General features: G+C 38.2%; 2 protein-coding genes across 2 annotated transcripts in view; both read left to right on the top strand.

Moving 5' to 3' along the window:
* The window catches only part of ANKIB1 (ankyrin repeat and IBR domain containing 1), a 493,668-nt gene extending 478,959 nt beyond the window's left edge, over positions 1-14,709 (top strand). Inside the window, exons 19-20 of the mRNA XM_029588858.1 lie at positions 9,962-10,095; positions 11,181-14,709. Of these exons, the coding sequence (XP_029444718.1) occupies positions 9,962-10,095; positions 11,181-11,918 (872 nt within the window). The 3' untranslated portion in view covers positions 11,919-14,709. The remainder of the gene's footprint in view (positions 1-9,961; positions 10,096-11,180) is intronic.
* GATAD1 (GATA zinc finger domain containing 1) overlaps positions 9,983-15,125 on the top strand; it is a 47,604-nt gene continuing 42,461 nt past the window's right edge. The window contains exon 1 of the mRNA XM_029588862.1: positions 9,983-10,005. The gene's annotated coding sequence lies outside the window, so the exon portion shown is untranslated. The remainder of the gene's footprint in view (positions 10,006-15,125) is intronic.

Here is a 15,125-nt window from a genome sequence, read left to right on the forward strand (position 1 = left end):
AAAATACAGAAAAAACAGCTAGTGCTGAAAAATAGCCCAACAAAAAAATAGAATTAAACCATTTGCTTTCAGAAGCAATATGGTGCACATAGGTTCACAATCACAATAGCAATGGTCCATATCCTGTAATATTCCCAACCCAACCAAATTTTGGCAATCATAGCCTGCATCAGGAGATCTAAATACACTGGATAATAAATAGGTTATAGCATCCACAGTGCAGTTTTCTGAAAAAGCAGGCTGGCAAATTCCATCATGGCAAAAGTTATAGCCTCAGTACTTTGGGTGTGTGTATAGGCACACATGATGAACAATTATGCAGTCATAGCCCACACACTGTCTTCATGAACCAGAATAGTATCTTCAGTGAATAAATCAAGAAGGTTTCAGTGGCAGAGGGCTCAGCAAAATTTCCCAGAGATTTTGGCGAATAATGAAGTTGAATTATTGAAAAATAAAGTAATAACCCAGTTAATCCCCAAATCTTGAGACAAATTTAATACCAATTTTAACAAAACAAAAACTATGAATGTAATTAAAGAAAAGGAAGCATATAAACAAAGTAGTAAAAATGGAGAAGTTCATAGGAAGAAAAAAATGTATTGAAAATTTTGCAGATTTATAAAACAGCATCTGTTAACTGGATAACAAACCATGTCATAGTATAACATGCCATTTAATTTCCAAATTTAATGCAGAAGGTTGTATGGTGTCTAAAATGAAGATCCATTTTTGTTCTAAGTAGGACAGAAAGCAATATCTTACTCAGGCTTGATTGTGCTTGATCAATTTAAAAAACACTGCAGGACTTTAAGACATATTGATGGCTCACACAAGAAAGCTACAATAGGCATTTCTGGTTTACCTGTATGTATACAATTTTTGAGTTTGGTTTTATATGCAATTTTTCTTACCCCCATAAAAAAGCAGACAAGGACACTGTAATAATGTACACTACAACAGTAGAGTTACAATCAGTAAGATGAGACAAAGGGTACACCTTGCCAGTCCATGGATGAGAAAATACACTCCCTTCCAGTATTTGAGAATAACTAGAGCTGTGGTCACTCATGGGAAGAGTTGCTATCAACATGTCTGATTGAAAAGATCTTAAATCATCAAAGATGATCATGTCTTGTATATTTTAGTAGCTTTTTCTAAAATTTCAGAGTTTGATAGGATTCTTAAAGCTGTTGGAAAAAATAAACTGAACACTTCTGAAAGAGCATATTTTTTCTACTTTGTAATTAGATCACTTAGTCACAAGAAGGTTGTTTCTCCAATTTATTTTTAGGCATTTTTTATAGGAAGTGTACTGTACAATGTCTTATTTAACTATTTGTCCATTAGGGATATGCTGTCATCTTGTTTCATTTTCTGAACTGAATGAAAGAAAAATGAACAAAATTTAGTTAACTATTTAGTTTCCTTTTGAATACCACTTCTGTAACAAAAAAAAAAATCCTTAGACCCTAGTCTCTCCTACCATCCACCAAATGTACTTATGAAAAATCCTCCCTCTGACCAGCATTTCCCCTGTCATGGGTCCACAAGTCTTCTGGGGGCAGGAACGATCCCTAATTGCTCCTGCCTCCTTGCTCTGGCTTTCCAAAATGACCACCGATCAACCCCAAAGCTGATTATGTTGTACAGCAGATTCTCTGGTTGATCGAAGGCCATTTTGGAAAATAAGAGCAGCGGGGTAGGAGCCAACTGAGTTTCGCTCCTGCCACCAGAAGACCTATGAAAGGCTTAAAGCTGGGTGTCCTGGAAGCCAAAGGGAGGGCTTTACTTAAACAGGTTTGGTGGGTGGGGAAAGAGTAATTTGGTTTAGTTTTATTTTTTAGGTCTTTTTTTATTTGTTTCTCAAATGAAATGGAAAAAAAATGAAAAACAAAGCTAAATGAAAATTTTTCATCATAAGAACATAAGACTTTCCATACTGGGTCAGACCAAGGATCCATAAAGCCCAGTATTCTGTTTCCAAGTGACCAGTCCAGATCACCAGTACCTAGCAGGATCCCAAGGGGCAGATAGATTCCAAGCTGCTGATCCCAAGAATAAGCAGTGGATATCTGCAAATTCACCTTGGTAATAGTTTATGGACACTTCCTCCAGGAAATTGTCCAAACCATTTCTAAACACAGCTACACTAATAGCTTTCATCACATCCTCTGGCAATGAATTCTAAAGCCTAATTATGCATTGAGTCCATCTGTGTTTGTTTTTCAGCTGCAAGTGTGCAAAAATTGTGACATGGCAGTCTTTGAAAATTAGCCTTGTAACATTGTTATACATGTAACTTCAAAAAGAACATGGACACACACTTGCATAGATACAATGTGGAAATTAGTGTGAAGAATTCCTTGGGAAATTTTGTGTACTCTATGATGTACACATTTCCATTATTGTTTTTATAGAGAAAAACCTTGCTGTTTTATCATTTGTATCCCACATAATGGTGCTTCTGCCTTGTATGTTAGGTGTACATCTAGTTTTGAAATAAGATGGCATTCTTTTCACAATAACAGCATTGTATAAGCTAAGAATTACATTGGAAAATCATATTGATAGAAGAGCAACCATCTGCTAAAAGTCAAGTGGTAGAACCTGGCCCGCCCTTACAGCCAAGCTATTGGTAGTTTAACATTAGGATCTGCCAGGTATTTGTGACCTGAACTGGCCACTGTAGGAAACGGGATGCAGGGCGTTAACCATAGACAGCACCGGGAAAGTGTACAGAAAAGCAGAAAAAATTGCTTTTCTGTATACCCTCCGACTTAATATCATAGCGAAATTAAATCAGAGGCCCCAAAAATGAAAACGTTCAAGAAAAAAAAAAACAAATCTGGTCAGCAGGTTCGAAAACGGATGCTCAATTTTGCCGGCGTCCGTTTTCCGAACCCATGCCTGTCAGTGGGTTTGAAAATCAACGCCGGTAAAATTAAGCTTCGGTCGTCATACCCACTAACAGCCGCTGCTTCCACTAATAAGGACGCACTAGTGTCCCTAGCGCCTCCTTATTAGCGCGGGCCCTAATTTAAATACAAAATCGCGCACCCGTAAGAGGTGCCTGGGCGCGCGTTGGGAGAGCAGGCGCTCAACATGGAGCGCTGGCTCTCCCACACTTTTTAATGAATCAGCCTGTTAGAGAAGGAATGGCTGACTCCGGCACCCCTGCTCAACACCACTAAAACTTTCCAACTAACAGTCATATATCATTGTGCGTTAGGGCCTTAACACTAGCGGTAAATAGTGCAACGTGTGTTAATATGCAAATGTCACATTAGTTATGCAAGTGGGAGGAGTTTGGGCAGAGTTAACAAAGGTTTTTAACACACGCCATTTGGGAGACAGAAAGAGAAAGCGCACCTCTTTAGAGACCAATATGTAACTTTACTATTTATACCACTGTAAGAGGGGGAACTTTTAATTCAGGGTGGGGTAGGTTTGGGGAGGCAGTTTTATATACGTAGTCGGAGGTACAAACAGCAAAGTTGACATCACTGAAGACAGTCTGTCATTGGAGTGATGAAAGGTAAAAAAAAAGGAATTGATTTGTACAGTGTCCTCTCTACCTAGCTTGATGCATTCTACATTTAGTTGACTGCTTGCTTCCTTGAAGAAAGTATATGTAGTCATGGCTCAGATATTAATACCTAAGTCAGGTTCATAGCAATCTGTTCTAAGATCACACTGACCCTGCCGTGGTAACCTTAGGGTTTCTAGGCCGGTGAAGAAATCCTGTTTGACAGGGGGCACCCTGGCTTCCTGTCTCTTAGTGGAATGTTTCTAGATTTCTTCCCAGGGGGATTCGCTCTGAGTTTCAGTTGTTCCAAGCAGGCTGAGGGCTCTATCTCGGTGGGTAAATCCTTACTGGAATCGGCAGTGAGTTATTCACTTGAGGTTGAGATATACAACCTAGCAATTTGTTCTTACCCCTGCAGTCCAGCAGTCTGTCTCCTTGTGTTCTTTGCTCCTTCCAACTTCCAGTTGGAATATCAAGGGGAGGGGAGGAAAAGCTTAGGACATTTGTGGTATATCTTAGATACACCTCTCGTCCCTATATTTTCACTAAGTTCTGGCTACTACTACCTTTAGCTTTTCTTACTTCACTAAAAGTGCCTTCCTACTCACCTGAACTATCCTGTAGACAGGATGGATAGCCCTGCCCTTGACAGGGTGCAGTGTGGGTGAGCTTCAGGCCTAACATCTCCCTGGTCAGGGGTTTGGGCTAGCGATTCCATTCAGGGATTGCCTTTCATCCTCTGAAACGTAATGCTGTCCTGCATAAGAACATAAGAAATTGCCATGCTGGGTCAGACCAAGGTCCATCAAGCCCAACATCCTGTTTCCAACAGAGGCCAAACCAGGCCACAAGAACCTGGCAATTACCCAAACACCAAGAAGATCCCATGCTACTGATGCAATTAATAGCAGTGGCTATTCCTTAAGTAAACCTGATTAATAGCAGTTAATGGACTTCTCCTCCAAGACCTTATCCAAACCTTTTTTGAACCCAGCTACACTAACTGCACTAACCACATCCTCTGGCAACAAATTCCAGAGCTTGGTCAGCTTGTTGCTGATTATTCTTCCAAGAGTTGCTTGGGTTTTTCTGCCCATTGTGCCTATCAGCCAAATATGGGCATGCTTCATTCTGTCCTTTGGATGCCAGTGGAACACTTTCTGGGGAGCTCTCACACTCCAGTTGGTTTTTCGGTCATTTTGTAATAAGGTAACTGTGTGGTTTTTGTCCAAGAGTCCTTCTTTTGTTTACATCTCTAGACTTTTTCTTATATCCAGGAAGCTCTAGACCTAGTCATCAGGGTTTCCTGATCTGAAACACTGCTTGTAATGTTTCCGTGATGCAGAGTATGTTTCTTGCTGGCACTCGCATCACTCCTCTGTCTTAGGCGTCCCTGCTACGCAGTTTCTCAATGGAACCAGGCCACAGCACATGGCTTAGATAAGGGTGGTTGTTGCTAATGCTGCGAATATACTTCACTCGCTATGCTTATTTTTACTTCATTTGTGGACTGAGCAAATTCTTTTTTGTTCTGCTTCTGACAGACTTCTGGTATGGCACTATGCTTTGGAGGTTGAGATCAGCATCTGGGCTCAGTTCACACTTCCCTGGATGTAGTTTTCAGTTTGTTTCCTTTACAAAACAATGGACAGTTTCTGGTTACTAATAATTTGTTTGCTCTTTGCGTCCTGGATGTTAGAGTATTAGTCTGTTTTCAGGGAAGAGTAAAGGGGAGGGAGAAGGTTGGGGGTGGAGGTTGTTAGATATGTTGAGTTCTATTCTGTATGTTTGCTTTTTAAAATGTATTTCTAACTTTTGTGTTCTAATAAAGATAGTGGAGGGTGAGGGGGATGGAGTTTTGGGAATTACCTGGTTGTGAGTAGTATTCAGTTGGTTGGCATTCAAAAGCCATTAAAAAAATGGGGCATATAATCCAGGTTCACCACATATTTGCATCTAAGTTAGCAGGTGTGACACAGAAGAGAGACCTTACTCTGTTTGTGTTTCCATTATGTAGGTTTGTAATGCATGGCACTTGATTTTTACATCATCTCCCTCAATGTTAGAAGCATATCTATACCAATTAAAAGAACTAGAATTTTGCAGTTTCTCAAGAATCAGAAAAGTAAAATAGCTTTTCTTCAAGAAACACATTTAATGGATAAAGAACATGAAAAACTATGTAGGGACTGAGTGGAAAAGGTTTTTCCTGCCTCTTACTCCTTTAAAAGCAGAGGAGTTTGTAAGCTAATTGATAAAGACTTTTCTTTTTAGTATACACAGATCTCGTGACCCAGAGGGGGCAGTATGTGATATTGGAAGGAAGTTGTTAGACAGGCCTATGACTCCCGTTAATGTCTATGGCCCGAACAATAGAAACAATGATTTTTATAATGAATTACAGGAAATTCTGTCGTCTTCACTACAAAAGATCTATGTATTGGGGACGATTGGAATCTATCCCCAAATATTAATCAACAAATCAGGTGGGGGACCATCTTGGGCAGAATCTCTGTCCGGCTTTAAAGGTCTTGTTAATGCCTTTTTTTTTCTCAAAGATGTATGGCGAGAGAGGTGCCTTTCCTCTAGACATTTCATTTTTTATTCAGATAGGCAGAAATCATATAGCCAAATTGACATCTTCATGTGCAAGACTGCTTTGGCACTTAGCATTAGTAATAGTGACATCATATGTTGTTATTTGATCATAATGCAATGTCACTTATGGTTCTGGTCAACTTCTCAGGTCATCTCGACCTTGGAGATTGAACCTCTCCCTCTTGGATAGAGAAGAATTTAGATTTATCAGATACCATAACAAAATTTAATCAGAATAATTCAGAGATGAAAGATGTTTAAAGTAGTGGTTAAGGGTAAGAAAAAACTCAAATGCTACCCCTATTAACAAAAAAAAATAAGGCCAGGCAGGATGAGCTGGAACATCATATTTGTACTCTGGGAAGACAACACAAATCCAATTGCTCGCTTGCCTTACTAAGGAAACTGAATCTAGCCAGAGATGAGCTAAAAACACTTCAGACTGCTGAAATTAGCATTCTGTTAGATTCACAAAACAAAAATATGAACATGGCAGAAAGCTAGTGCTGTGAAGGAGAGATCAGAAAACTCAATTATATGGGATCAGGGATGCTGAGGGCAAGGTAAAATATTTACTCTCCACAATTAATTTAGTATTTGCTGTACATTTTTCTAAGCTGGATGAAGCCCCCACAGTTCTAGTGACAAGGATACAGAATAATTTATTGACCCATTGGGACTGCCAGGACTATCTTCTGATGTTATCATGGGTTTGCTCTCATCTATTTCAATAGGGGAGGTACTTAGAGCAATTAAAGCATTAGCATCCTGCAAAACTCCAATCCTGGATGGATTTCAACTTGATTTTTTATATGCCTTTTTTGGAGCTGATTGCCCCTATGCTTTGCAATCCTTTTGATTATATCTGTGAACCAAGGGCTAGGTTTGGCAGTCTTACTGAGGTTCTTATTGTCTTAATATATAAGAAAGCCAAAGATCCATTGGATTGTGCTTTATATAGGACAATCTCATTAATAAGGATATCTCAATTCTAGCTAAAATTTTACAAATGAGAATGGATGATTTAGTTCCCAAGCTGATCAAGCATGACTAAACTGGGTTTTTGAATGGCAAATTCTCAATCAATAATACTAGAAGATTATTTAATATTCTTCATTAAGCAAAGTCACAGGGGCGATAATCTCTATAGATGCAGATAAGGCTTTTGACTGCATATCTTGGAAGTTTCTGATAAGATGCTGAAAAAATAGGGTTTCCCAGATAATCATGTAGCCTGAATTGTAGGGCTGTATTCCAAGCCAATGACTTGGGTGTTATCCAGTGGAATAATTTCTAATCTGGACTAGGCAAGGCTGTTTCCTGTCTTCCATTTTATTTAATTTAGCCATCTAACCTTTGGCTCAGGCCATTAAATGCTTTTAATCCAGGATTTTGAGTTTGCCGACTTGTCATAAACTCTCTATATGCAGGTGATACATGCCTTTTTATTACTAACTTACAAAAATCCATCCCGTCTCTTATGGATATACTCCATACCAACATCCATGTATCAAGATACTTAGTTATTCTAAATCAGAGGCAATGTTGGTATGTTCATGTAGTTCACTTCCATTGGGTATGAATCACTTTAAATTGGCTGAGGGGGTTTCAGGTACTTGGCTATTTGGATTCCAAGGGATATATACAGACTTTATATGGATAATTCTATTCCTATTTTAGATAAAATTATGATGATAAAAGTAAATGGACACCTCTCCCCATATCTTGGATGGGCAGAGTAAAAACAGTCAAGATGATGATCTTTCTTCGGCTTCTATATCTGTTAATGCATTTATCATGCGATGTGCCCTAGTCAGTCTTTTTTCATCTTTGAAAAGCAATGGAATTAATTTTCAAAGGAGTTTTATATTGTAGTAGTTTTCAAAATCCCATTTATGCGCCTAAAACCTTTTGAAAGTTCAGTGAAATTTCAAAGGTATAGCACATGTTAAAAGTTGCAGTTTTCAAAAGTCTATTTACATGAGTAAATCATTGTCAAAATTACATCCAATGTTTCTAGCTTTTTATGGCAGAATAAACCCCCTACATTAATATATTCAGAGTTACCTAAATCTAAAGTATTTGGAGGAGTGATCTGATTTTCAAATGTACTACTGGGGGCAGCAGGATTGGCTTGCCTGCGTACATGGTTGAGTATGGACTTGACTCTACCATCATTATTATAGATGTCTCTATCTTCTAACTCTATTAGATTAATGTATAGGGTTAATTCCATATTAGCCCATACTCTGAAAATCTGGAATATAGTTATAACCAAAATGGATAGACATATTGCAGACATCTATTAACAATCCTCAAGTCTCACTATTAACCTTTTCACCTGATGTTGCAAGTTGGAATAAAGTGAGATTGAGATTCTTGGGACAACTCTTCCAGAATCAACATTTTAGGTCATTTGGAGACCTACAGGTAGTTTCAGATTCCGAGACATACACATTTTTTATTTTTTCAGTTGAGGTGGAACATATCTAAATTGTCAAAGACGGGTGAGACAGTAGAGGAATGTAAAGATCTGGAGGAGTTTGTGTTGAGGATGGAGGAAGTCATTTTATATCTAAATTATGTTTGTATTAGGGATCTTCTGGGGAGGAAGATATCTCACCACGTAACTTAAGATAGTGGAATTCTGATCTCCAAGTTCATATAGTGCAGTGGAATGGAAAGGCATCTGGAGGCCTTCTAGGAAAGCTGCTTTGTGCTGTAAAAGTCAAGAAATTGTTTAAATGGTACTCTCCTCCCTCCCCCTTTTCTTTTCTAAATTCCACAATATAGTTTCATTGTATTGGTGGAGTTATGGGGAAGTTGGAAGTTGCATTCATATCTGGTGGGAATGTATTGACATACATGTTTGGACTCAAGTTTTAGACAACATTTCAAGTTTCTACAGACAGAAGATGTCACTGGGTCCCTTCTACTTGTCTTCTGGGACTGTGGAGTGACAGATAATACATGGCTGGTTCCAAGAAACTGATAAACCATTTACTTTATGCTGCGTGACTTACTATGGCACATATGACACATCAACTATGGCACATACTCACGTCAACTTAGGCGGTGTTCCATAAACTAAGACTTTTAACTCATAATGACATTACAGAACAAAATCCACCCAGAACAACAAACATTGCAATGAAATGAATTTTGCCACTTTTGAACAGTTGCCAAAAAAAAAAAATGTTAGGGCTAGCCACTATATATAAGAAAGAACACCGGAGGATCAACGTTCTGTGTGATAGCTGGTCCAATGTGCTGCAGTCCAGTATGAACTGATATCAGCTAAAAATTAATTTTTAAGAAAACAAGTGTGCACTGGCTGTGGAAAGCTGTGCAGGGTCTGACTGGCTGTCTCAGTCAGTCATGGCTTCCAGTGTCATGTTTCAACTTCTGTCCCTCCAATGTTGTCAATACATAATGGAACGAGGAAGTAGATATGCAGTACTGTTAACCTGGGCCTGCTTTGCCTCTGGCAGATGGAACTCTTAGTTGCTAAATACTGTCCATCTTAAAACATTCATTTTTAGCCAATTTTAGCTGATTTTTAGCCAACTATAGAAAACTACCTTATAAAGAGCCTGTTAAATCACAGTATGTCACCTTTAAATGCCTCTTTAGAGTACCACACGCTGTTTAACCATGGATTAGAACTGAAGCTAGCATCAAGAAAGGCTTTGCATCCTATATTCCTAGGTAGAAACAAATTAATACAATTAAATGAAGAGCTGAACAAGGCTTAGAAAGTGAAAGGCCAGTTGGCAAAAAGAATAGATGTTGCAGCAGTTTCTGAAATTTGCTTTGCATAAATTACTTTTACAGATACCCAAGAAGGTGGTGGGAGTAGACGACACGGTACCTCCATGGTGAGTTCAGCTTCTATGAACATTCTGCACAGCTCTTCACTTCATGATTATACCCCTGTCAGTCGCTCTGAAAACCAGGATTCTCTTCAGGTATCTTTCCTGTACAGCCGCCTCTCCATTCCATTACCTCAGCTTTGCTTTATTTCCTGTTTCATATTTATTTTACTTTTTCATATCCAAAATTGAATTTTTTTCATGGAAAATTCAAAACAAGCTTATTATAGTAAAGTGGTATTCCTACAGTACATGAAAGTAACTCACCTTGAGCTACCAATGAAACAGGCATGGGCTAAATCTAAAAAATTAATTTCAGCCTTTGAGGCCGATATACTAAGCTGCATCTAAACTCGCAAGGCGAGTTTATGCATTGAAATTGCAATTAGCACATATTAAATGGGCTACCAATTTGTCATTTTAATGAGCGTAATTTTACTTCCTCAATTTTAGCCCACAAACTTTTCTTGTTTTTTGAATCTACGCAAAATCAATGTTGACTATGATGCATAATTATGCAAAGCAGCTTAGTAGCTGGGAACACAAATTTAAATTACAGCTTTGCAAAAGATTTTACGATAATGTCTTGAGATAAAAGTATGCACTTTATTTTCCTGCTTGACTCATTTACATATAAATCAAACACACAATATAATGTGCGTACTTTCACAAACTCCTGAATATAATCTGCTTTGAAGATCGACCTCGCCTGCTGAAAGGTTAAATTGCTCATCTGTGGATGTAAGGCATTCTAACATAGAGCTTGCATCCTTTGAAGGAGAGTATAACTTTTTAGTGAAACACATTTTTCCTTATTTAACCTTGCCATCAAAAGTTGTTCTCTGCTGCTTCCAACCAGCTGTGGAGTTTTTTTAGGCATCTTAAGGACTGGGGTACTATCAGGAAAGGAACATAATTCTTAGGAAATGCATTTTTTTTTTCTAAACACATAAAATATCTTATTAGCAAGTATTTTAATATAATTCTATTCGCCTTAAAATTGGATTAACGTTTATCCTGAAAGAACCCCATAAAAATAAGCTTAGCAATAACAAAAGCAAGTAGCAAAGATAATGTGGGAAAAATGTTTTTCCGAAATCCAGAGTTAATTTTAATTTGACAAATGAAGTTATTTTTGCATGCGTCAGGCCTTGCAGTAACTTAAATATGTACTTTTTCAGGCTCTTAGTTCCCTGGATGAAGATGACCCAAACATTCTGCTTGCTATTCAGCTTTCTTTGCAAGAATCTGGCCTGACAATTGATGAGGAAACTAGAGACTTCCTTAATAATGAGGCATCTTTAGGAGCTATAGGCTCATCTTTGCCTACAAGGCTTGAGCCAGCTCCTATAAATATAGATAGCAGAGCTGCTCTGAGTAGCTCTGAACTTTTAGAACTTGGCGACAGTCTGATGAGACTAGGTGTGGCCAGTAATCCCTATTCAGCTGATTGCTCACACCCTTTCAGTGATGCACGAAGTGGGTTATATTCGGTATCCAGTGACCCTGATTCTACCAGCCAAGACCCCACCATCAATGAAAACCTCCTTGGCAATATCATGGCCTGGTTCCATGATATGAACCCTCAAAGTATCGCACTAATTCCTTCAGCCGCTGCAGACCTTGATGAGGATTCCCAGCAGCTGAGCACTGAAGAGCATTTGGGACAACCAATACTGACAGATGTAGCACAGGGTCTCCAGGAGGAGCATGCACTTTTTCAGGATGCACTCATAAACGAAGGCAGAGGAACACAAGCAGAAGAAAGTACTTGTGAAGGAAATGTTCCTGCTGACACGGTGCCACAGAGTGGTGACTATATAAGTGAAGCAACTAGCCGTGTGAACAATTCGGAAGATGTCTCGAGTCAGACACCTCAGACTGCAAGTGAATGGACTGAACAGGTACATTTGGTATGAACAGAGAACAATTTGGATCCTAAGTGGCTGGAAATTTACAGATGGTACAGTGTGTGGAGGAAGGGTTATGGAGATTTTGTTCCATATGGTTCCAGCACAGTTTACAAACCACTGACAATGTGAGGATTAAATACATAGAGGCTCTTCTGAATTTCAGTCCTCTATACTAATTTTTAAGGAGTATCCTTTGCATTTAGTTGGATAATGTTTGCCTTTATATTCAGAAGCAAGAGAATAAGTAGGTTTTATTCTACATTCCTTAGGAGATGCCATCCTTGTGACGCCTTGGAGATGCCTATCTTGAAAGTCCCAATAACTGGCTTCTTTTATTATCTTTTTTGATGGTTTATCTTCAATAAAATAGTTTTCTGGACTATTTTTTAGACCTTCTTATTTGGCAAACCAGCAACGTAACTATGTTTAGCACTCCTTTTTTTTTTTTTTTTTTTACCCCATAGTTTCCTCTTACTCCTTTAGGCCTCCAGCTTATTTGGAATCAGAACTAGGATCCTGGTGTCATGAAACTTCCTTCACAAATACCCAGAGATTTTTCCTCTATTTTATAACCCACCAACACACATAGTTGAGTTATTACAGTGATCATCCTTGGCCAGGCACCAGGGCTTCTTCAGAATCCTGTAATCATGGGCTCTGAAAATAACCTCTAGATGTCACCCTTGAGCAAAATCCGTGACTTCCCCATGCCCTAGCTGACCTAGGGAGCAGAAGACCCAATGGGGATCGAACCAGAGACTTTCCATATGGCAGTGCACAACATTGCCACTGGGCCAGCCCTAGCACTCCATTATTTACATTTTGCATTTTCATCACTTTTTTTGTCTGCACCATCTTTTAAACATGGACTTAGTTGTTCCATGCTTCTTGGTACTGTTGCTTGTGCAGCCAAGGAACATTTGACATTTCTTCAAAAATCACACTTATTTTTCATTTCTATCTGCAGTCCAAGTGTGCCAAACTTTAAATAACTAAAGTAAATTAACAGGACTAAAAATGCACAGTGTTCTGCATTGCTACAAAGCGATCAGATGATTCTCTGCAGTAGAAAATGCCACTTAGTAGCATTCTTTCTTGGTGGCTTGTATAGCCATGGTAACTGTATTTAATTAAATGTAGCCTATACCTTAAGTTAATTACATCTAATGCTGCTGTTAAAAACAGTTTTTAATATTAAAATACAGTTGAGTAGCAACAGGTGCACCGAATTTTAAGAGGCACTTTAATCAAAGTGCAATCCTAGTTCTTTGTTTCCATGTTTTTAAAAATGCAGTCTAAGCACTTAGTGCTAGTCCTTTTAATGGTACCTTTGTTAAAACTGAAGGTGAAAATCATATGGTTTATAATTGACCCCTGGCTAATACGAGCAGGTTCAATGACAGCTTGGTGAGAATTTAAATGTCCTGCACAATGTGTTACCGTGCCTTTGCCTAACCCAAATGATTAGCTGCCACGTTTAAATAGTAACTGGTTTGGATTTGAATGTCTCCCTTCTGGAGTAACTATGCTATAAAATGTTCAAACCTCCATAAAACCACCCATGGCCTTGCCTGTACAGCAAATATTATGACAGTGTTGAGTCGGTGTTTTTGCATTGGTAGCACATTTGTAAAATTGCACAATAAGGACTGGTTGCGTGATTACTGTTTTAGTGTGAACAAGTTAGCTTTCAAGTTATTTCAGTCCTGCTACTGTGAAGAAAGTAATTGATCATAGATTTGTTTAAGGTATCAGAACTACAATTAGTGCTCAATAAAATATAAAACAGTATATAATGATGAATAAATTGTCTGAATGGCTGCTTTACTTACATTTAATCAAACAAGGCGCATTACAAAAATGTTGGATGCACAACATGTTTTTAGATTTGATAGAAATCTAGATGGTTGGTATTACAATTTCACGTCAGGATTTCAGTCTCTATTCAGGAAAATATCACACTGAGAAAGTTATAGGTGAGTAGGAAATATTTCTTAACATAGTACTCAAGCCCTTTTTTTAGAATTTTACCGTCTTGGTGGTGCATATTAGTTGAAAGTATAAAAGAGATCCTAAAATATTCTGATTGTGTTGTTTATTGTGCCTTTAAATTTTACTGACCGTAGCTGTAGGTTCCCCATTCTTAAAAATATTGCTGTGATCTCCCTGTCCTCCCCTTCCCTTTGTAATTGTCCTTTTCAAAAAAAAATTTGCATTCATTTGTTCATAGAATTGAAGCTACTACAGTTACCTGTAGGATCTCAGAACGGTCTTAAATTTAGATGTTTGGTGCAGGTAGTTTTCCTTGATTGCATTATGATTTTTGAACTAACTAGGACATCCCAAGAGATGTGAGCATTGTGTTGCAGTGCGAATTGCAGAGCTGACCTATGTAAGAGTGCCCTATGTGATGATGCTGAGTTCTGTGGTTTCTGACTGTGATTAATTTGCTTTCATATTGTGCAATTTGTTCACTTTTTCTGTGCTACCCTATTCTGAACATGACTACACAAAAACTTGAATTTTCTGAGTACGTATCTGGGAAGAAACAAAGAACTTTACAATTCAGAATTAGTTTGGCAGACCTATTTTGTAACCAATAACATTTTCTAATGAAAGAAAATCGCTTTAATCTTGAAATGTTTACACTTTCACAGTGTATACTTGATACATTCCCACTATAAGGTAGGATTCAGAAAAGTGTGTAGCTGTTTGGCCAGATGAATGCTGTCAATACAATGTAAAGGTTCTCTGATTAAACATTTATTACATAAACAATTTTCATTGTCTCATTACATTCTGGATTTTGATTTCTTTAGACCAATTCATTATCCTGAACATGTCACAATTCATTTAGCCATGATGGTAGAGATCTGATTCATAGAAGTCTCATCCTTCAGTGTGACACTGGCCACGTGTGCTGCAGGGATATGGATGAAGTGCTATTATTTTAGATAGATTCTACCGCTCAAAAGAAGTGATTCATTTGAGTCACAGGTGAGGTGGTATTTAAGATATTTTCATCGTGCCTACCTATCAAAATAACGGCCATTTCAAAAAATGGTCTTTTGATGCCTCATGCTGCCTGTGTTGAGTGCTAAAGTGACAAGAGTACAGAAACTGGGTGCTCAGTGGACTGCTTACACAAATTTGCTGGGATTAAATGAGACAGGTAAAATGTTAATGCCCATATATGTTCATGAAAATAAAAAG

The sequence above is a fragment of the Rhinatrema bivittatum genome, chromosome 2 (assembly GCF_901001135.1).
Source record: "Rhinatrema bivittatum chromosome 2, aRhiBiv1.1, whole genome shotgun sequence".
In the NCBI taxonomy this organism is placed as follows: Eukaryota; Metazoa; Chordata; class Amphibia; order Gymnophiona; family Rhinatrematidae; genus Rhinatrema; species Rhinatrema bivittatum.